This window comes from Chenopodium quinoa, unplaced genomic scaffold, assembly GCF_001683475.1.
Source record: "Chenopodium quinoa cultivar QQ74 unplaced genomic scaffold, ASM168347v1, whole genome shotgun sequence".
Taxonomy (NCBI): Eukaryota; Viridiplantae; Streptophyta; class Magnoliopsida; order Caryophyllales; family Amaranthaceae; genus Chenopodium; species Chenopodium quinoa.
Genome location: NW_018742204.1, coordinates 6,043,317 through 6,064,384, shown reverse-complemented (window position 1 = coordinate 6,064,384; position 21,068 = coordinate 6,043,317). Strand labels below are relative to the sequence as shown.

The 21,068-nt window shown below is 40.1% G+C and overlaps 2 protein-coding genes across 9 annotated transcripts; both read left to right on the top strand.

Annotated features, from left to right (window-relative positions):
* Positions 1-915: 915 nt before the first annotated feature.
* LOC110706958 lies at positions 916-12,900 on the top strand. 8 transcript variants are annotated; one of them, XM_021885390.1, is made up of 11 exons: positions 5,228-5,330; positions 6,536-7,297; positions 8,255-8,496; positions 8,599-8,811; positions 9,350-9,442; positions 9,557-9,661; positions 9,748-9,935; positions 10,359-10,450; positions 10,565-10,669; positions 10,756-11,189; positions 11,367-11,459. In XM_021885390.1, coding segments are annotated over exons 1-8 (1,611 nt in total). In that variant the 5' UTR covers positions 5,228-5,329; the 3' UTR covers positions 10,366-10,450; positions 10,565-10,669; positions 10,756-11,189; positions 11,367-11,459. The 8 variants fall into 8 exon arrangements, with proteins under 8 accessions (XP_021741011.1, XP_021741082.1, XP_021740876.1 ...); XM_021885184.1 differs by having other exon boundaries at positions 9,748-10,181; positions 10,756-10,943; XM_021885133.1 differs by having other exon boundaries at positions 9,748-10,181; positions 10,756-11,095.
* LOC110716190 lies at positions 2,988-4,964 on the top strand. Its single transcript, XM_021895084.1, has 5 exons — positions 2,988-3,432; positions 3,541-4,023; positions 4,111-4,275; positions 4,370-4,919; positions 4,961-4,964. The coding sequence occupies exons 1-5, from the start codon at positions 2,988-2,990 to the stop codon at positions 4,962-4,964; spliced, it is 1,647 nt and encodes a 548-aa protein (XP_021750776.1).
* Positions 12,901-21,068: the final 8,168 nt, after the last annotated feature.

Below are 21,068 nucleotides of genomic sequence, written 5' to 3'. Positions count from 1 at the left end.
TTGCATCTTCTGACTTTCAAGGACTTTGACTTTCCAAAGCATCCGACAGCCGGCCCCCTTAGTTCGCCTGCTTCATCAAGCGCCCAAGACCGACGTCTCTCGTTACCTTCTTCTAAGGTAACCGCCAGATCCCTTTTTCCCTTATTTTTTACATTTTTCTTTTATCGAAATGGTTTCCCAAACGCACACGGCACGGCTTAGGTTAGCGATCAGTCGGTCGCCGGGGACGGCTGAATCTTGAACTAGGAGTGTCGAATGCTCGTTCGAGAACTTTACTTTAAGTACATCTCCAAATCCGACAGTTTCTGTGCCTCTGCAGGACACGATGGCCAGAACAAAGCAAACGACCAGGAGATATAGAGCGGATGGTAGCTTTTACCATCGGACAGTGAGACTATCGATTCCGATGGCTTCATTAGGGTGTTTGTCTCTGAGGTTAGCAGAGACCCGCCTACACTACTACAAATCCCTTAGTTTCTAGACGCAGTTGGCTCGACGCAGTGGGGTGGGCGTCAACTGAAAAATTTGATGCCGCTTTTTCTCGACGCTTTTTAGCATCGAACGGTTTTCTAGACAGCAAAAAGCGTCGAGAAAAAGTCACGTGTATATCACGTGTATATCATTCTGCATTCCTCGACGCTTTTTGTTGTCTAGACTACAAATAGACGTAAAAAAGCATCGAGAAATTGGCACATGTTTTGCACGTGGTAACATATATCGCTTTTCGTCGACGGTTTTTCGGGTCAACAAGTGCCCTTAAAAATAATTTTATACGAGCCGTGCCTTATTATTTTAGCCCGGGGCTTTTAAATTTTGTGAAAAATTAGGCGGTGCTTTTAAAAAAAAATCAAAATTACCAATGCAAATTAAATTAAAATATTAAAAATATATTATGAACTAGTTTCCTTAATTCCAAATAAAAAAAAACATCGATCAGTTTCATTACTCAGCTCCATCAAGAACGACCACGCTGCTACTTTCTCTCGTCTGGTGTCGTTCTTCAACTGCAGCAGTGATAAGGTAATGTAAAACCTAATTAAGTCTTTCTATAGATCACTCTCGCACTCATGAATTCTATCAATTCTTCATTATTTTGTAATTTGCAAATTTCTTAACAAATTAGGGTTTGAAGTTGTGAGAAGTTCTTGCTGTCAATTTCATCAATTTAGAGTAATCTTCTTCCCTTTCTTTATAATTTTGATGTCTTTATACTCGATTTTCGTTGTTATACCTCAAATTTTAATTTTTTTCTTCAATTTTCAATGAAATTGGGAATTGTTGTCCTAAGTCAAAACGAAAGTGAAGGGATCGAATTACGTTCGTATTGGAGCAGCTACAATAAAGACGCAGGACAAAGGGAATCCAAGCTTCAAACAGGTGAGTAGTATATTTTTGTTTTCTTATTTGATGTCGTGAATTATGTTGATGTTATGTTGCTTGCGTGCTATTGCTGTTCTATTGGCTAGCTAGAGTCGTTTGTTGTTGTTTTGTATTTTGGGAAATAATATGTGTTGATTCACTTGAATTTTTCTATGAGTATGTCTCTGTTACTATGTGTTCTTTCTTTTATGTTTGCTGATTTTTTAAAGTCAATTATATTAGTTCTTAGCTTAATGTGCTTACTATCTTAATGGATTGTAATTTTGTAGTTGTTATTGAAATTATGTAATGATTTTCTAGGCGAGGTAGGTAATTCGGGTTGGATGTTCTGCTTATGATATGTTGTTGGATGATTGGTATGTTTTGGGGATACTTTTGGAAGTCTGATGCATCGTTGGTTGTTCTGCTGGAATTTAGTCTGTTGGTGTTAGTTATGCTTTGTTCCGAAGATACAATTGAAGACTGCCTCACACTAGTTTGTATGATCCTTGTTGTTTTTTGTTTCGTACTTGTGAAGTGTGGTTTGTTTTGTGGCAATGTGCTTCTGTTTGTTTTATGTATTGGGAGATGATGTTCTTCTGTTGGTGTTGTTCTTTCTTTTGTGTTTTCTGAATTTTTTTAAGTCAATTATATTGGTAAACTAAATTTCTCCATAGTTCTTAGCTTAATTATATTGATAAACGGAGGATAGGTATTGTTGTTTAGTCAATTATAGAAACAGTTCCTTCATATGAACTAACTATTTTTGTCAGATTATACACTTTACCAAAAGAATACCTTATTCGAACAATAATAATAAAATGATCCATAATCTGGAATTATTTATATACCTGCAATTTAATGGTGAAATATTGTATAAAGCTAGATGTCAATGTCATTTTCTAAAGGAATAAAATCAAGACTTATGTGGGAAATTGGGTATTAGGACACGTTGAGTTTCTGTAAATGCAAATCTCATTGTTTACATCAATTGCATGGTATTATCACTACTTGTGTCAGATTATTTATTTGGACTATCTATATTGCTAGCTAGCTTTTCATATTCATAATCTTCTTCTTCTTCTTACTTATTACTATATAAGACGGCAACCAATTTAATAATGCTAACACTATTAGTTAATAATGCTAACACTATCTATAATTATTTATTAATAATATTTTGTATAATAAATATTGATTAATAATTATTCATTTTTTTTGTAGACATGGATAATAGTTGGATAGAATTACCTAAAGGTGATCCTAACTATTATAAAGGTTGCATGAAATTCTTAGACCTTGCTAAAGAGACTATTTCACAAAATACATTGTTAACTCGTTGCCCATGTAACAAGTGCAAGTTAAGTAAATGGTTTTCGGTAGATGAAGTTGGAGGCCATATTCTATTTAATGGATTTTATAAAAATTATAAAAATTGTGTATTTCATGTTAGAGATAAAGGGAGTACAACCTCTAGTATAAGTAATAGTCAAGAAAAGATCGTGGGTCGAGATGATATGGACGGGTTACTTAGAGCAGCTTTTAGAGTTGATGATCCATAACCCACTCAAGAACCCCATAATCAATCATTATCTGAATCTAGTATCGAGGATGTCGATTTGTGTGGCATGGATGAGGGGTTAGATCATAACACTCAATCACCTTTCACAGGTGAAGAACATGTAAAGTATAATAAACTCATGGAAGCTTCTGGAGAAGGCTTATATGAGGGTTATACTACCTTTTCAAAGCTTTCATTTCTATTGCACTTGTTTCATCTAAAGTGTATGTTTCATTGGTCTGCCGAGTCATTTAATAAATTACATGAACTTCTATTAGACGCATTTCCTATCATTAAGGAGTTTCCATCGTCTTATTATGAAGGCATGAAAGTAATCAATGATTTAGGATTGGGATATGAGAAAATCCATGCATGTCCAAATGACTGCATGCTATATTGGGGTGAATTTTCAGAAAAAAGTGAGTGTCATATATGCCATGCATCAAGGTGGAAAATTGTGAAAGGAAAGGAGGGTGATGTAAGTGAGAAAGGTAAAGAAACATGTAAGAAAGGTGAGCCGGCTAAAGTAATGCGGTATTTTCCCCTCATCCCTAGATTAAAGAGACTGTACATGTCTTCAAAAATAGCAGAGGACATGAGATGACATTATAATCATGAAGATGATGGCATTATACGGCATCCTGCGGATGGAGAGGCTTGGAAGAAATTTGATGAAAAATATTTAGAGTTTGCCGCCGATCCTCGTAGTGTTAGATTGGGCCTTGCTAGTGACGGTTTTAATCCATATCGTCTAATGAATACCAACTATAGTACGTGGCCAGTGGTCCTTATTCCATATAATTTACCGCCATGGCTTTGCATGAAGTCGTCATCATTCATTCTATCTACTATTATTCCTGGTAAATCCGGTCCTGGTATGGATATTGACGTGTACTTGCAACCACTGATTCATGAGTTAAAATTGTTGTGGCTAGGTGTTGATGCCTTTGATTCTTATAGTGGAAAGAACTTTAAATTGCGAGCAGCCTTACACTCCACTATTAATGACTTCCCGGCATATGCTATGTTGTCGGGTTGGAGTACAAGAGGCTACAAAGCTTGTCCATCTTGCACTGATTCCACGTATTCATATAGATTTGGCGGTAAACTTGTGTACCCCGGGCATCAAAAATGGTTGCCAATTGATCACCCGTATCGTTAGCAAGCTAATTCATTCGACGGGAATGAAGAATATGGTCTTGCTCCGGTTCCTGCAAGCGGTACTGAAGTTTTGAAGCAACAAGATAAGGTAAAGTATGTTTATGGGAAATCCAAAAATGTTCCAAAAAAAAGAGGAAGAAAGAATGCTGATGATGATGATGATGACGCCGACTTAGTTCTTTGGAAAAAGAAAAGTACATTTTTTGAGTTAGAGTACTGGGAGCATAATTCTCTTAGGCATAATTTAGATGTTATGCACATTGAAAAAAATGTGTGATATTTTATTAGGAACTCTTTTAGGTATGGGAAACAGTAGAGATGATAGAAGTGCTCGAGAAGCCCTCGAGGGTAAAAATATAAAGTCTCATCTTTGGATTGACCCTCAAGGTGACATCCCTCCAGCCCCTTACACCATGTCTAATGAGGAGAAGGAACGGTTTTTAAAAGTTTTAAAGAAACTTAAAGTTCCTGATGGATATGGATCTAATTTGCAAAGATGTGTGAACTTGAAGAAGCGAAAACTTATTAATATGAAAAGCCACGATAATCATATCCTCATGCAAGATATCCTTCCTGTCGCTTTAAGGGCGTCGAATGCCACAAAAGTTATTGACTTGCTTGAGGAGTTGTCAGATTTTTTTAAAAAGATATGTTCAACCACTATAGATACAAGAGAATTAGATGCCATTCAGTCAAAGCTTGTGCTGACTCTTTGTAAGATGGAGATAGAGTTTTTACCTACATTTTTTACAATCATGGTTCATCTAATTATTCATTTAGTGGATGAGGTTAGACTTGGCGGACCAGTTCTTTACAGATGGATGTATCCCATTGAAAGGTTTGTGTTTAAATACTTTTTTTTTTCTTTTGTTATTATAGATAAAAATTCATTCCAATATTTTCCAAATTCTTTCACATTCACACACATAATCACTTTTTTTATTTCAAGGTACTTGGCGTTTTTGAAATCTCATGTAAGCAATAAAGCGCAACCGGAGGGATATATAGCAGAGGGGTATCTTTTATGGGAGACAATTGCATTTTGTTCGATATATTTAGAAAGTGTTGAGACCATATTTAATAGACCAAGAAGGAATGAAGATGGCGTGGCCGACGATGAGAACTATCTGTTTAACTCTGGTGGCCGTGTTGTTGGAAAGAAAGAAAATGTTCGTTTGGATGATAGAAGTTTAAAACAAGCACATCGCTATGTTTTACTTCATTCTGATGAAGTGACACCGGTGCTTGAGTAAGTAGCATTATAGGTTTTTTTTTTCTCTTCGTTAGTAATTTGACATTTTGAATTTTCTATAGTGAGTTCATAACACTAAAACGACAAGGGAATGAAGTTGGAGGAAGCCAAGCAAATGAATCCATTGAAAATCAATGGATAATTAATGAATTTCCTGATTGGTTATTAAGCCAGGTTATATGCTTCAAAATTAGAAATTTCATTTTTCTTTATCTTTTTTTTTAATACACCTATCTTAGATTAACTTTGTTCATATTGAATTATAGGTCAATAATCTAAATGATAGCACGGTAGAAGGAAAGTTAAGAAAAGCCTTAGCTCGTGGCTTGAGTAACCGTGTGAGAAGGATGAAAAGTCTTTTTATTAATGGCTATAAATTTGATATTACCGATCGTGAGAAATTTCGAACAACTCAAAATTCTGGAATCATGGTGGAAGCGGAGGGTCAACAGTATTATGGAAAACTGAAAGATATATTTGAGTTAGATTATTACGGTTTTTGTAAAGTTGTAATGTTTCGTTGTCATTGGGTAGATATACATAGGGGTATCAAAACATACCCGAGCGGAAGTGTTCGTGTCAATTTCTCAAAGTTGATGCACACCGGTTGAACTTTGCATGATGATCCATTTGTTTTCTCATCTCAAGCAAAACAAGTTTTATACGTTGAGGACGAGATACAAAAAGGATGGTTTCATGTTGTTAAGACTAAGCCTAGGGACTTGTTTGATATACTTGAATAATTAGCTACTTTTAGATCTTTTTTATACTATGTTTGTTATTTGATATGACTTGTTGCCAATTTAGTCAGCTTAACAGAAGATTGATTTTTTTTTTTTTCTATATTCTTATGTTATTATATTATATTCGTACATTTTATATTTGGTATGCTTGAGATGAGAAAACAAATGGATCATCATGCAAATAATTGCGCTGTTCTTCTGCTATTTTCTGCCGTTGCTGTTGTTCTGTACTGTAGTTGCTGTTCTTTTGCTGTTTTCGTCGTTGGTGCTCTATAATTGCTGCTGCGTTTGCTTTCTGCTGCTGGTTGCTTACTTGCTGCTATTATTTGCTTTGAATTTTTTTTTCTCAATCATATTAATCTGGCTTCTGTTTCATATTTTCATTATTAATGTTATTCTCTTCACTTAGTTGTTGTCTTGCAAGTTTAACATGATCTTTTTATATCATTTATCTTGTAGTGTTAGAAAAGATGACTTATCGAAGCAAGAGGGCAAGGGACATACTTGCGGCTGCAACTAAGGGACGAGATACTCTGTCGTCACAGCCTCCAAATACAACTATTGCAGACCAATCTTCTGGAAGTGAAGCTGCCTCACCACCCACCAAAAAGCAAGCTGTTGGTTCATTAAAATTTGATGAGGTGCAGAATGAGAAATGGGGGCCATTTGGTCCACCGAAAACCACTACTTCTGCACAATCACCTTCTATCAATCCCGAATCTATTTGGAAGAAACCTCCTACTACACCAACACCAAGTTTAATTATGGAAGCTGCTAAAGACAAACAAGGTTGCTCGCAAAAAACTACACCCAAACTTACTGCTATAGTCTCACCTAATATGCCACCTAACATGCCACCTATTGCACCTGAACCATTCAGGCACCCTTCTACTTCTTCTTCTGCTACTCACCAACCATTCAGGCACCCTTCTACTTGCTCTCCTGCTACTCACCAACCATTTAGGCACCCTTCTACTTCCTCTCCTGCTACTCACCAACAATTTGACCTCCATCAACCTTCGAAACAAGGACTTCAGAACCAAGCTTCAAGTGCTGCCAAAAGTTCAAATGCAGCTCCACAGAATAAGAATCAAACACAACAAAACATTGGTGAAGCTTCAAAAGAGGTCCCGAAAAAATCCAAGTCTCTACGGCATAATTTACTTCCAGATTGGCGTGAAGACATTGAGTTCGATGACAAGGAGGAGGTTTTGACCATAGGTAATTTATCTTAATTAAATCTTCCGTTTGTAGTTTTCAATATTATGTCTTGTGAATATATAATTCTGAAGTTTAGGCTAATGATCAATTGATGTTTCGTTTTGGTCGCCTCTTCAATTGATCTACAGCTTTTTAAGATTTTTATTTGTGATTTTTATTTGTCATCTTGGTTGTACTCAAAGTGACCGAATTAGGCTAGATAGTTTGTTCAGCATTATGCCATCTGGACTTAATTTTAGGTTTTTGAAGTTGGCTGGTATTGTTTGTAGATTTTGCTGCTTCAGTGGTATTCTTTTTCTTGCTATTTGATGTTTTATTGAAGATAAAATTTATTTGGTTGTTTGACTTGTATTTGATTTGGCAGTCTTATAATGTATTTTGTACTGTTTTATAGAATTATATTCTGATGTTATGTATTCTGATGCTTATCATGAATAAAAAGGCTTATATTGTTGTTCTGTTTTTTGGCCGTTACAAAGCTGTATGTGAGGTGATGTTTTTGGTATGTCCAGCCCTAATATATGGGTTTTTTGGACACCAACACTTAGTTTTAAGTGCCTTGTGTCTTGAATGGATGAATCTCCCGATGTTCATAATTTATTTTGTAAGGTAATTTAGTATACTGATTGACCTTTGCTATCCAGACGATGAGATTTTGTGAAGATCCTAGTGATTATAGAATGTTTTGGACCATTAGTTCTTGCTACTATCAATTATTTCCCTGGTCATTGGAATAATGATTCTCATATCTTTTCTTAGTTGACTTCTACCATATCATGTGCTACTCTATTCCCTCCTCGCTTGACAAAAGACCAAGTCATATCTTTTCTTAGTTGACTTCAACCAAATCATGATTATGTTGCTGATTTCTATCTTTGATAGTTTTACTGATTTATTGAGATGATATAATCTTATGATGTTGCCTCTGTTTTCTGTTAATTACCTTACATGGTATAGATGACAAGGGTAATACTACATTGGTGAGTGGTGTAATTCATCCAGTTGACGTTTTGAATGCTAAAGGCTTCAAGTACGTTGTGGAATTCAATGATCTTTGCCAACCGATTAGGAAAGGTGGACATGTTTTGATTAAATTTATTGGTTATTTGGCAAAGATGGAGTCCCATTGTCCACTTGGACCAACAGATTGGAAAAAAATCGACGGGACTATAAAAGGGAATGTAGTTACAAATATGCGAGTACGTACAATTTTCCCCCACTCAAATTTCTTTTCTTTTCTTTCTATGGCGTACTATATACTTCACTATATTTCAGTGTGTTACACTAATTTTTTTTTAAAGGACCACTTTGTGATTCCCGATGGTAAAGAATACGACAAACAAGCTTTGCAACGTGCCAATAAAGCATGGACACAATATAAGTTTGAATTGAAAAAGCTATATTTCAAGCCAAAAGAAAAAACAATGGGTGAGATGAAAACACAACCACCAGCAAGAATTAGCCCCCTGAATTGGACAGCGTTAGTAGATTATTGGTATTCTGATAAAGCACAAGTAAGAACAATTAGTTTCATCATGTTTCTTGGAAGGATTTGTTGGAAATATCCTTTATTTTAATTATTATTTGAATAACTTGGAAATGAGGTTAGGGTATGTTGCTAAATCCGAAGTGTATTCTAAGTTTCTTAATAGTTTATGAGTTATGAATGAGTCTAATGAATTTCTCCAAGCCTGAGCAGATAGTGACATCATTTCTAGATAGGATTTTTAGTCCGCTACGTTAATAAGGAATTATTTTTTACAGTGCTCAGACCATCAGGCTTATGTGGTCGACTATCTAATTTAATTTTTTTAGTGTCATCTTATCTGATGCTTGTTTATTGTCAACAACATAAGCCTAAGTTTCTGTTTATATGTAAGTGAATTCTTATTCAAGCTTTTAACTTCCTAACAAACTATCTAGAAATTATTCTATAGGTTCAGGGGCTGTTTGGTTTTAGGCTAAGGGTAAGGGAATGGTTGGCAATTTTTATAGGATATTTGTTACGCATGTTATACCTAATTTGTTCTTGCTTACAATTAATTAATGCAGAGGTTGACAGAATGTGGAAAAAGGGCACGATCTTTCCTTAATCAGTATCACAGATGTGGCAACAATAGCTATGCAAATCAACAAGCTGATTATGTACGGCTTATATACATATATGTTATTGTTATGTTTTGTCTTCATTCATTGTGCTTCTTGTTGATATTGCTATATCTCTTTAATACCCTTTGCATTTGCATTATCAATTCATAGGAAGACGAACATGGAGAACCAATGAGCTTATTAGCTCTTTGGATTAAATCTCACTCGGGTAAAGATGGAAGCTTTCTCCCTGGCACAGACACTGAAGATTTTGTGGTACAATCTGATGTCATATTTTTTTTAGTTTATAAATTTTATAAAATGATGATGACTAATTGCATAATCCCTATTATTTTGTGTAGGATGATGTAAAAGCTAAGGTTGAGCAGCTTAGGTTGATGTACCCTATGAAGTCACAGACAGAGCTAGAAAATGAAGCTTTTGAGAAAACGATGTATAGCGATGAGATTCCCGATCGTCCTGTGGGTTATGGACAAGGGGTAAACAAGGGTGATATCTACGGAGTGCATGGTGTGTTAAGGAAAGAAGGGTACGGAAAATTCCAAAGAAGAGTTAATTTAATGGATAATGTTAAAGAAGATGTGGCTACTTTGTACAAAAAGAATGAGGTGCTTGAAAAAGAAAATGAAAAGCTCAAAGACCAATAAGGAATTATTTTTTACAGTGCTCAGACCATCAGGCTTATGTGGTCGACTATCTAATTTAATTTTTTTAGTGTCATCTTATCTGATGCTTGTTTATTGTCAACAACATAAGCCTAAGTTTCTGTTTATATGTAAGTGAATTCTTATTCAAGCTTTTAACTTCCTAACAAACTATCTAGAAATTATTCTATAGGTTCAGGGGCTGTTTGGTTTTAGGCTAAGGGTAAGGGAATGGTTGGCAATTTTTATAGGATATTTGTTACGCATGTTATACCTAATTTGTTCTTGCTTACAATTAATTAATGCAGAGGTTGACAGAATGTGGAAAAGGGCACGATCTTTCCTTAATCAGTATCACAGATGTGGCAACAATAGCTATGCAAATCAACAAGCTGATTATGTACGGCTTATATACATATATGTTATTGTTATGTTTTGTCTTCATTCATTGTGCTTCTTGTTGATATTGCTATATCTCTTTAATACCCTTTGCATTTGCATTATCAATTCATAGGAAGACGAACATGGAGAACCAATGAGCTTATTAGCTCTTTGGATTAAATCTCACTCGGGTAAAGATGGAAGCTTTCTCCCTGGCACAGACACTGAAGATTTTGTGGTACAATCTGATGTCATATTTTTTTTAGTTTATAAATTTTATAAAATGATGATGACTAATTGCATAATCCCTATTATTTTGTGTAGGATGATGTAAAAGCTAAGGTTGAGCAGCTTAGGTTGATGTACCCTATGAAGTCACAGACAGAGCTAGAAAATGAAGCTTTTGAGAAAACGATGTATAGCGATGAGATTCCTGATCGTCCTGTGGGTTATGGACAAGGGGTAAACAAGGGTGATATCTACGGAGTGCATGGTGTGTTAAGGAAAGAAGGGTACGGAAAATTCCAAAGAAGAGTTAATTTAATGGATAATGTTAAAGAAGATGTGGCTACTTTGTACAAAAAGAATGAGGTGCTTGAAAAAGAAAATGAAAAGCTCAAAGACCAATAAGGAATTATTTTTTACAGTGCTCAGACCATCAGGCGTATGTGGTCGACTATCTAATTTAATTTTTTTAGTGTCATCTTATCTGATGCTTGTTTATTGTCAACAACATAAGCCTAAGTTTCTGTTTATATGTAAGTGAATTCTTATTCAAGCTTTTAACTTCCTAACAAACTATCTAGAAATTATTCTATAGGTTCAGGGGCTGTTTGGTTTTAGGCTAAGGGTAAGGGAATGGTTGGCAATTTTTATAGGATATTTGTTACGCATGTTATACCTAATTTGTTCTTGCTTACAATTAATTAATGCAGAGTTTGGCAGAATGTGGAAAAAGGGCACGATCTTTCCTTAATCAGTATCACAGATGTGGCAACAATAGCTATGCAAATCAACAAGCTGATTATGTACGGCTTATATACATATATGTTATTGTTATGTTTTGTCTTCATTCATTGTGCTTCTTGTTGATATTGCTATATCTCTTTAATACCCTTTGCATTTGCATTATCAATTCATAGGAAGACGAACATGGAGAACCAATGAGCTTATTAGCTCTTTGGATTAAATCTCACTCGGGTAAAGATGGAAGCTTTCTCCCTGGCACAGACACTGAAGATTTTGTGGTACAATCTGATGTCATATTTTTTTTAGTTTATAAATTTTATAAAATGATGATGACTAATTGCATAATCCCTATTATTTTGTGTAGGATGATGTAAAAGCTAAGGTTGAGCAGCTTAGGTTGATGTACCCTATGAAGTCACAGACAGAGCTAGAAAATGAAGCTTTTGAGAAAACGATGTATAGCGATGAGATTCCCGATCGTCCTGTGGGTTATGGACAAGGGGTAAACAAGGGTGATATCTACGGAGTGCATGGTGTGTTAAGGAAAGAAGGGTACGGAAAATTCCAAAGAAGAGTTAATTTAATGGATAATGTTAAAGAAGATGTGGCTACTTTGTACAAAAAGAATGAGGTGCTTGAAAAAGAAAATGAAAAGCTCAAAGACCAAGTCCCCTGTTTATAAGAGTAAGTGTGAGGGAATTGATGTTTTGGTAATTTAATTCCTGGTGTTTGTATGTTTGATGGGATCAACAATCGGTACTTTGCCATTATATTTTTTTTATGTCCTATGGGTAAAATCAATTTTGCGTTGTTGGGGTGTGGATTTTGTTGATAATAGGAGATGCCGAGAGTCTTGAATGCTGGTTCATTTGGATGATTTTCCCCTGTTTCCTCTGTTATTGTTGGGGAACTCAAACTCTCAATTGTTTGTGCTAGTATGAGGGGTTTAATGGCTGCTACTACCTGTCTTTCTGCTACAGTAGCTCTCTTTAGGGCCGAATCTCAGCCACTGGTTTGTATGTGGCTACTAAAACTGAAGGTGGGCTTTGGTGGCTGTCAAGTGGTTCAACTAGTTTTAGGGGGTTTGAGAATATGGTGCCTTTGGTGCAGGACAAGTTCATATGCTACTTAGTCACTTTATCTTATTAAATTAAATGCAGTTAAACTTCGTATTTATACTATATAATAATTTATTGATTTATATTTTCTAATTTTTGTTGTAATTTTCACATATGAAGGTTGGAAAAGGTACGATGAAGGGGCTAAAGCAGAAGGACAATGATAAAACGAGTTAGATTGTGGAGGCAAGTAGACTTGACAGCTAGCCTAATTCGGTTTGGTGCGACGACTCTATGATGTTAATTATTCTTAGTATATATTTGTTCTTATTTGGAGACACTAGTATTAGTAGCAAACAAGGTTTCTAATAGTAATTATGTTGTTAATATTTTGGATCATTTTAGAATGATGTTAAAAATATGTTGGTTTAAATTTTTAATATATGTATTGAAGTTTTTTTCTATATATATATATATATATATATATATATATAATTTTAGGTCTAAATTAGATTGGAAAATATTTTTTTTTTTGTAAAAAGGTACGAATAATCTCGATGCATATCCATGTCGAAAATTGTTAATTTAACTAAAATATGGACATGAAAAAGCGTCTCCACTTTTTTAGATTGTAGACATCAAAAAATGTCGACAACATTGAAAACATGAAAATAAAAATTAAATAAATTAGAAATTGTGGTCATAAAAAAGCGTCGAAATATCAGATATTGGAGACACAAAAAAGCGTCGAGAAATTCTTTCATACGGCGCGAAATACAGAAAATTTAGACGCTCCGTATAAATATAAGGACGCAAAAAAGCGTCTAGAATCTCGACGCGTTTTTACGTCTTCATAAAATTCTCGACATCAAATTTCTCGACGCTTTTTGAAAGCGTTGAGAAATTAAACGTCGAGAAAAGCCTTAATAAGCGTCGAAAAAAGGCGGGATTTCTAGAAGTGCTAGGCACCGCCAGCACTCCAAATGACTCATTTTTGGAGGAGTGCGACGAGGAATTTGAGAACCCCGGGCCGAGTGGATCGGTGCCGGATGATGAGTTGGGGGAGGACACTGCTGGCAACAGCCGGAAGTCCCCTAGCTCCGATGAGAGTTCTGATGACTCGGCATCATCGTCTTCCAACTGCGTCCCCCTTGACTCAGAGGAGGCGCATTCGAACTTAAAGGCTGCCAGAGAGTCCCTCTCCGTTGATAAGGAAGAGGGTTGGGCAGAGCCGTCTGCTTCCAGGCGGCATGAACGTGCGCCCTACTTCTGCACGTTCCGGAAGGCAGGCGGAAGATTATGGCGGATCATCTTCCAAAATTTCTTTCTACTCATGCCATGGGGCATGGGTATCTTCTGTCTGTGCCGGATGGTGAAGACACGGTCACCTGGCCTGAGATGGCTGTTTATGGTGACCAGTGTTTCGGCTGCTACGAGGCGGCCATCCAGGCAGGACTCCGCTTTCCTCTCCATCCGGCCGCGGAGAGGATCTTGGACGGATACCAGCTGGGTATCTGGCAACTAGCCCCCAACTCTTGGGTAAATATCTTGGGCTACGTTGCTGCCTGCGAGATGCTGGAGGTGGATCCCAGCTTTGAGGCGTTTGCTCATATGCACTATCTGAGCAGGACGCCCAATCCAAGTGGTATCGGCTGGTTTATGCTGACCAGCCATACAAAATACATGATGACGCTGGGGAAAGAGAACAAATGGAAGAACTGGCGGACCAAGTTTTATATAGTCTCTTCCCCAGACGCCCAAAGGAACAAGTGGTACAACCGCTGGACTCAATATCCTCTCCTCTTGGCTGGGAAAAAGGCTCTTCCGCCTGTTCCCAGGCGAGCCCAAGAGGAGATTTTTGACCGGGGCCTCTTCTCTGTGGCCGTCCGGACATACAAAGAGACGGGGGTTAAGGAGGTTACCCCCCAGAGCTATATTCTCCGATTCGAGTGGCTTTCGGACGAGACGTACTTGGCTGCCTGTGGGCTAAGTACGGAGATGCCGGGAGGTAGTTGGCCGCATGATTTTATTACCTTTTGCTTACTTGCGACTATTTCTTTTTTTCTAACACTTTGTTTCTTGTTGCAGATAAAGCAATGACAAAGCTTCTGGCCCATAAGAAACCATCCCTCTCCACCGCCTTCTACCGCGCAAACATAAAGCAGACGGATGAGCAGCCGGCAGGCGGCACACCTAAGGTAATGAGTCTGCAAAGGCTTCCCTTAGTGAATTGTATTCTCATACTTTGTTTTTGAAACTCATATTTGGACTTCCTTTCATAGTGCTTCATCCAAGCACCCCCTTCCTCTCCGCCGGACCCCAAGCTGCAAAAGCAGGCGGCTGGTGACGTCTCCTAGAGCCGGAGGAAACACGTCGCCAGTAAACCTGCCAAGAAGGGGACAGGCGCCTCTTCCCCTACCATAACACCATCAAAGCCGGACGCTCTTCAACAAGTGTCGAAGAGTGGAAAAACGCCACTCACCACTGCTGGCAGCACAGCAGGCGGCAGCGAAGCTGCCGGGGGAGAGGGAGGTAAGCCATCCGACCATTCGACTATGCACTTCATAAAGGGCACAATATTCAGTTTCTGACTTAGCTGTATTTGTTTGATAGATACCCCAGCGAGGCCAACTGTCCTCCAGATGGCCAGGCGGATGCTCAAGTCGCTTGACCCTGAGGACAAGGCGTCCGTCAGGGGAGTCGGCACCCTAGATCTGGACGACATACTGGCGCTTCTTGGCGAGGTACAATTCCTTACAACTTAACCTATGTACACATTTTTTTTTGTCGAATGGTTACTGACATGTTTTTTTTTGATCGGGGCGCTTGCAGGCTATGCTGCGCGTTAGTGGTCTCAAAGGGCCCCTTAACGAGAAGACCAGGGAGGTAAAGGCAGTGAATGCTCAGGCCGCCTCTACTTTGGACAAAGCTCAGTTTGAGATTGCTCAAAATGAGATTCTGACACTTGATATGTTGTATTCCCAGGCGTCTGCCAACCTGCAAGTTCAACAGAACTTGGACGCGGCCAAGCAGCGGGTGAAGGAGCTCCAGGACCAGGTCAAGGGCCTCAACGAGCAGCTGGACAACCTCAAGGAGGCAGAGTCCAAAGCGACTAGCCTAGAGGCGACGGTCAAGAGACTTAGAGGTCAGCTGAGCAACCAGGAGAAACAACTCCGGACCAAGTATAGGTCCTTGATGGAGGTGGAGAAACAAGCCCTGGTCAAACAAATGATGGACGACAACGAAGTCATCATGCGTGCGGCCTGGGCGACTGCTCAGCCGTCTGCCGATTATCAAACCTGGAAGGTCCAGTTTGATAAGGCTAATGACAAGTTCAATGCCCGTCTCCTTAGAGAGGCTAAAGAGGCGGCCGAGAAGGATGCGGCTGCCAAGAGTGCCTCGGGGGAGTCTAGCTTGTCTGGCGGCTCGTCTGGGGACGAGGAGGAGGGTGAGGAAAATAGAGAGCATGCGCCGGAGGAAAATGTGGATGCCGATGCTGAGAAGCTCCCCTGATCTTTAAGCTTTACCTGTCTTTCTGCGGCCGAATGGCCATATATTTATCTTTCCGGCCTGCGTTCCGAGTATATGTGTATCTTTACCGACCGAGGGGTCGGGTAAATTAACAATTTCTCTGGATTTGCCAGCAAACAATCTTACCCAGTCGTCTGGTGGCGACTGGGCTTTTTAATTTGAAATCATTCGGCCGTTTGGCTGAAGTATTCATATTGTTGTTCTTTAAATTTTTTCATTGCATGTTTTTCGGCTAAGTATTATAACCTGTATACCATGCGAATGTTCTTGCCCCTGGACGGATGTTAAGTGGTTTCGGTTGAGTGAATTGATTGACTTAGAAATTATTGATACTTAGAAGAGTATGCATGGTTTCTAAGTCAATCAATCACTATGGTGATTGCCCCAAACCACGCGACAGACGGCCATCCAGAGCTAATGAAAAATTGTTTTCATTTGGCCATTGGAACAAACAAAATACAAAATTCTTGACTTAGAAAATTTGCTAAAAAGGAAACCTTCGCCTGTTTTACCCTAAGAGCTAAAAGCAGGCGCATCCGGCCATAGGCCTCGTTTTTATTCTGCTAAGTATTTTAGCTCGTTTTCTTCGCAAGTAATAGTCCGCCTGTCCTGCGTTTGGGCAGAAACAGGCGCATCTGGCCAAAGGCCTCATAAGTTAACTTGACTTGTAGATCAGTAAAAACTTTCCGCCTGTCTTGACCCAGAGCAATAACAGGCGCATCCAGCCTAATTCCTCAATAGCCTCTACTTATGAAACAATGACCCTTTTCCGACTGTGCTAGAATAGTTAGAAAATTCTGGCCTTTTAGATTTCACTTTCGTTTAAATCAAACGATTGCGAATGCTGCCTTAGCATTCGGTAGGGCCGCTTGGTGTATTTGTAGAGCAATGTGCCACCCAAATGGGAGATGCTTCTCCTCGACGAATTCGCCCGAATGGACATCGCCGATTATCTGACTCATGTTGGAGCAGACGGTCGTACTCATGTTGGAGCAGACTGTGAACATTCGGCCTCTATTTATTTATTAATATCCATCCATTGGCCTCATCATGATTTTATCTGGCCTTAGGCCTTTTAAATAATTAAGCAAATATTCGTTAAGTGTTGGCATAAACTTAAAGAATTTCGTAGGAACGACTGCTTTAAAACAGTCGGCTCCTTCAGATAGATTGGGGCGTCTGCTGTTGGGACAGACGCTTTCCAAATACATTGGCCTTCTGTATTTTGTACAGGCGACACTAATAAAAAAGACAAGTTGGGACATGAAGGCATATTCTCATTAGAAAAATTTGAAATGACAAAATTTGAGGTATTTACATTCGTACTTAGAAATAGTACTTTTTCAAGTTGTCTACATTCCAAGTTCTAGGCAGTTGCCTGCCGTCTGATTCTTCCAGGCGGTAGGTGCCGTCTCTTACTTCCTCATATATTCGGTAGGGGCCTTCCCAATTTGGGGTTAGCTTTCCCTGCTCATTCGCGCTACCGACTGCCTCCATTTTCCGTAGCACAAAGTCCCCCACTTTGAGAGGACGCTTGTGTAATCTTTTGTTGTAAGCCCGTGTCATTCTCAGACGGTAAATCTCATGGCGCAAGGCAGCATTGCCCCTGCGCTCTGGAAGTGAGTCCAATGCCAACCGCATGGCCTCCCACTTTACTTCTTCGTCATATAACATGACTCGAAGAGTAGGCTCATAGTGTTCGATGGGCAGGACAACTTCTGCACCATACACCATGAGGAATGGGGTTTCTCCAGTCGCCCCTTTAGCAGTCGTTCTGATGGACCAGAGGACGTGTGGTAATTCATCCGCCCAAAGGCCACCAGCCCATTCAATTTTCTTTTTAATCCCGTCTGAGATTAGCTTGTTGAAGGCTTCAACCTGGCCGTTTGCTTGAGGTCGGCCAACTGATGCAAAGAAGCTTGAGACCCCTTGGTCTCCCAGCCAAGTCTTGAGTTGAGGCGTCTCAAATTGAGGACCATTGTCAAAAACCATAGACATGGGCACCCCGAAACGAGTGATAATATTCCTCCAGATGAAGGAAATGACATCTTTTATCTTGATGTTTTTGACCGCCTCCGCCTCTACCCACTTGGTAAAGTAATCCACAGCTACCAATATATAGCGCTTGCCGCCTGGTGCTGCTGTGTACGGCCCAAGTATGTCCATTCCCCATTTGGCAAAGGGTATTGGGCTGTGGATGGCCGTCAGGTCTGTGGCCATTTTTTGGCACTTGTCACATTTTTTGACCATTTCCATGGCATCGACTCCAGAGTAGGCCAGAAATAGAGCCGCCTGGCCTTGGCAGCTAAGGACCTGCCACCTATATGGGAGGCGCAGAAACCCGCATGCAAATCTTCGAGGACCTCTTTACCCTTCTTCGGGGTATCACACTTCAACAGGGGTTTCAAGAAACCAGTTTTGAAGAGTTCTCCTTACCTCAGCTCGAAGTTTTCCGCTTTCTTCTTCAGAACAGCCGCCTCCTGGGGTGAATCAGGGAGCGTGCTGTCTGCAAGGTAAGCCCGGATGTTGTCCATCCAGGTAGAACTTCGGTCGAGAATTCCAATGGGTCTTCATTAGATATACTTCTCTTTTCCATGACCTCCCAGAAAACCGACCGAGGCATTTCACAGGAGGCGGATGATGCTAGTTTTGACAGAGCATCCGCCTGATTGTTTGATGATCTGGGCACCTGAGTTAGATGGAACTCCTCAAGTGTCCCAACTTCACTTTTGACCGCCTGCAAATATTTTATCATGGCCGGATGAGTGGCCTCGTACGTTCCATTGACCTGGAGTACGACTAGTTGAGAATCAGAGCAGGCGTCAATCTTCTTTGCCCCGGGCTCCTTGCAATACTGAATTCCGGCTAGCAGGGCCTCATACTCGGCCTCATTGTTAGAGACTTGGAACTTGAATCGTAGTGCATATTCGTACTTTTCTCCCTCAGGAGATTGACAGATAATCCCTGCACCACAGCCGTTCGCAGTGGAGCTCCCGTCCACATACACTTTCCAAACCTGGTCAGTATTATCCAGTGCAACCGGCCTTGTCATTTCAACAATAAAGTCGGCGAATGCTTGCCCCTTTATTGCCTTCCTTGGTTCGTAAGTGATTTCTAATCCTTGCATTTCAATCGCCCATTTGAGCATTCGTCCAGAAGAATCCAAGGTTGTAAGCGGCCGCTTGATCGGTTGGGCAGTATAGACCTCTACCGCATGCGCCAAGAAGTAGGGTTTTAGCTTCTTGATGGCCATGTAAAGGACAAGGACAAATTTTTCAACCATGGGGTACCGAAGCTCTGCGTTTCTAAGAACATGGCTAATGAAATACAGCGGGAGCTGGATGCCGTCTCTTTCAGCTAAGAGAATGGCACTGAGGGCATGATTAGAGACGGCTAAATACATAAAGAGCTTCTCTTTGGGAAAAGGGCTAACAAGCCTCGGCAAAGAGTGTAGATGAGTTTTCAGCTTTTGAAAGGCCGCCTCTGCATCATCCCCCTATTCAAAGTTGGTCTTCTTTTTGATTGCCTGGAAGAAGTAGAGACACTTGTCGCCTGACCGACTGAGGAATCTCCCCAAGGCCGCCAGGCAACCTGTTAACTTTTGCACTTCCTTCACAGTACGGGGCGACTGCATGTCGATTACCGCCTGTATTTTCTCAGGGTTGGCCTCTATTCCCCTTTGGTCAATCAAAAATCCGAGAAACTTCTCAGACTAAATGCCAAATACACACTTTTTTGGGTTTAGCATGACCTTGTGCCGCCTGAGTGTGGCGAATGTTTCTCGGAGATCAGCAAGATGATCCTTCTGTTGTTTGGATTTGACTATCATGTCATCAATGTACGCCTCTACATTCCTTCCGATTTGATTAATGAAGACCGTATTAATCATTCGTTGGAAAGTAGCAGGCGCATTCTTCAAACCAAACGACATCACCGTATAACAGAACAACCCCACATCAGTGACGAATGTCGTCTTTTCTTGATCTTTTTTCCACAGGGGGATCCGATGGAAACCCGAATAGGTGTCCATAAAACTCATCAGGGCATGTCCGGCTGTTGAATCGACCAGACTGTCGATCTTAGGCAGTGGATAGCTATCTTTTGGACATGCCTTGTTGAGGTATGTGTAATCAACACACATGCGCCAAGTTCCATTCGGCTTTTTTACTAACATAACGTTAGCTACACACTCAGGGAAATTGCACGGCCGAATGAACTTGGCGTCTAACAACTTTTTAACTTCGGTGGCTGCCGCCTGAATTCTTTCCTCGCCATGGTTTCTTTTCTTTTGCCGGATGGGATTCTTTTTAGGATCCACGGTGAGTTTGTGGACAGCGAGATCCGGGCTGATGCCTGGCATCTCTTCCACTTCAAAGGCAAATATGTCTTGGAATTCTCTCAACAGCTGGTGCAGGCTCTTACCCAGCTTTGCAAATGCAACCGTCCCCACCTTAACCGTCCGCTCTGGGCGGCTGTCGTCCAGAGGGATATCAATGTGTTTGTCAGGGGGACGGAGATCATCCAGCCGTTCCTCGGTCAGTGATTGCTATTGTTTTTCTTTTTTTACCACCACTAGCTGATCAGTCTTTCTTTTCTTTCCGGCTGGTGGGGTCAACTATTCTTCCTCGACATTTACGAGGTCGATCATTTAATTGCCCCGGCCGGATGCTGCTGCCGCAGGCTTGACGTCCGAGATATAACACTCTCGAGCCGTCTTTTGGTCCCCATTGAGGGAACCGACTGTTCCATCATCCTTCTCATACTTGAGCAGCATGAGAGCAGGGATGATGACGACCTTACACTCATTTAGAGTGGGGCGGCCAAAGATGAGGTTGTAATCTGTGAGCTCTTCAACCACTAGGAAACGGATGGTCATGTGCCGACCGTCTCCCCTGCTTCCCAGGCGGACAGGTAAGTCAATTCGTCCGACTGGGTGCACAAGTCCTCCCCCGAACCCAACAAGGGTGAAAGAGACCTCCATCATGCTATCCGGTTTGTACTTGAGATTGGATAAGCATTTGAGGCTGATGAGGTCCGAGGATCTTCCTGTGTCAATCAGAATTCGACCAACCAGCTGGT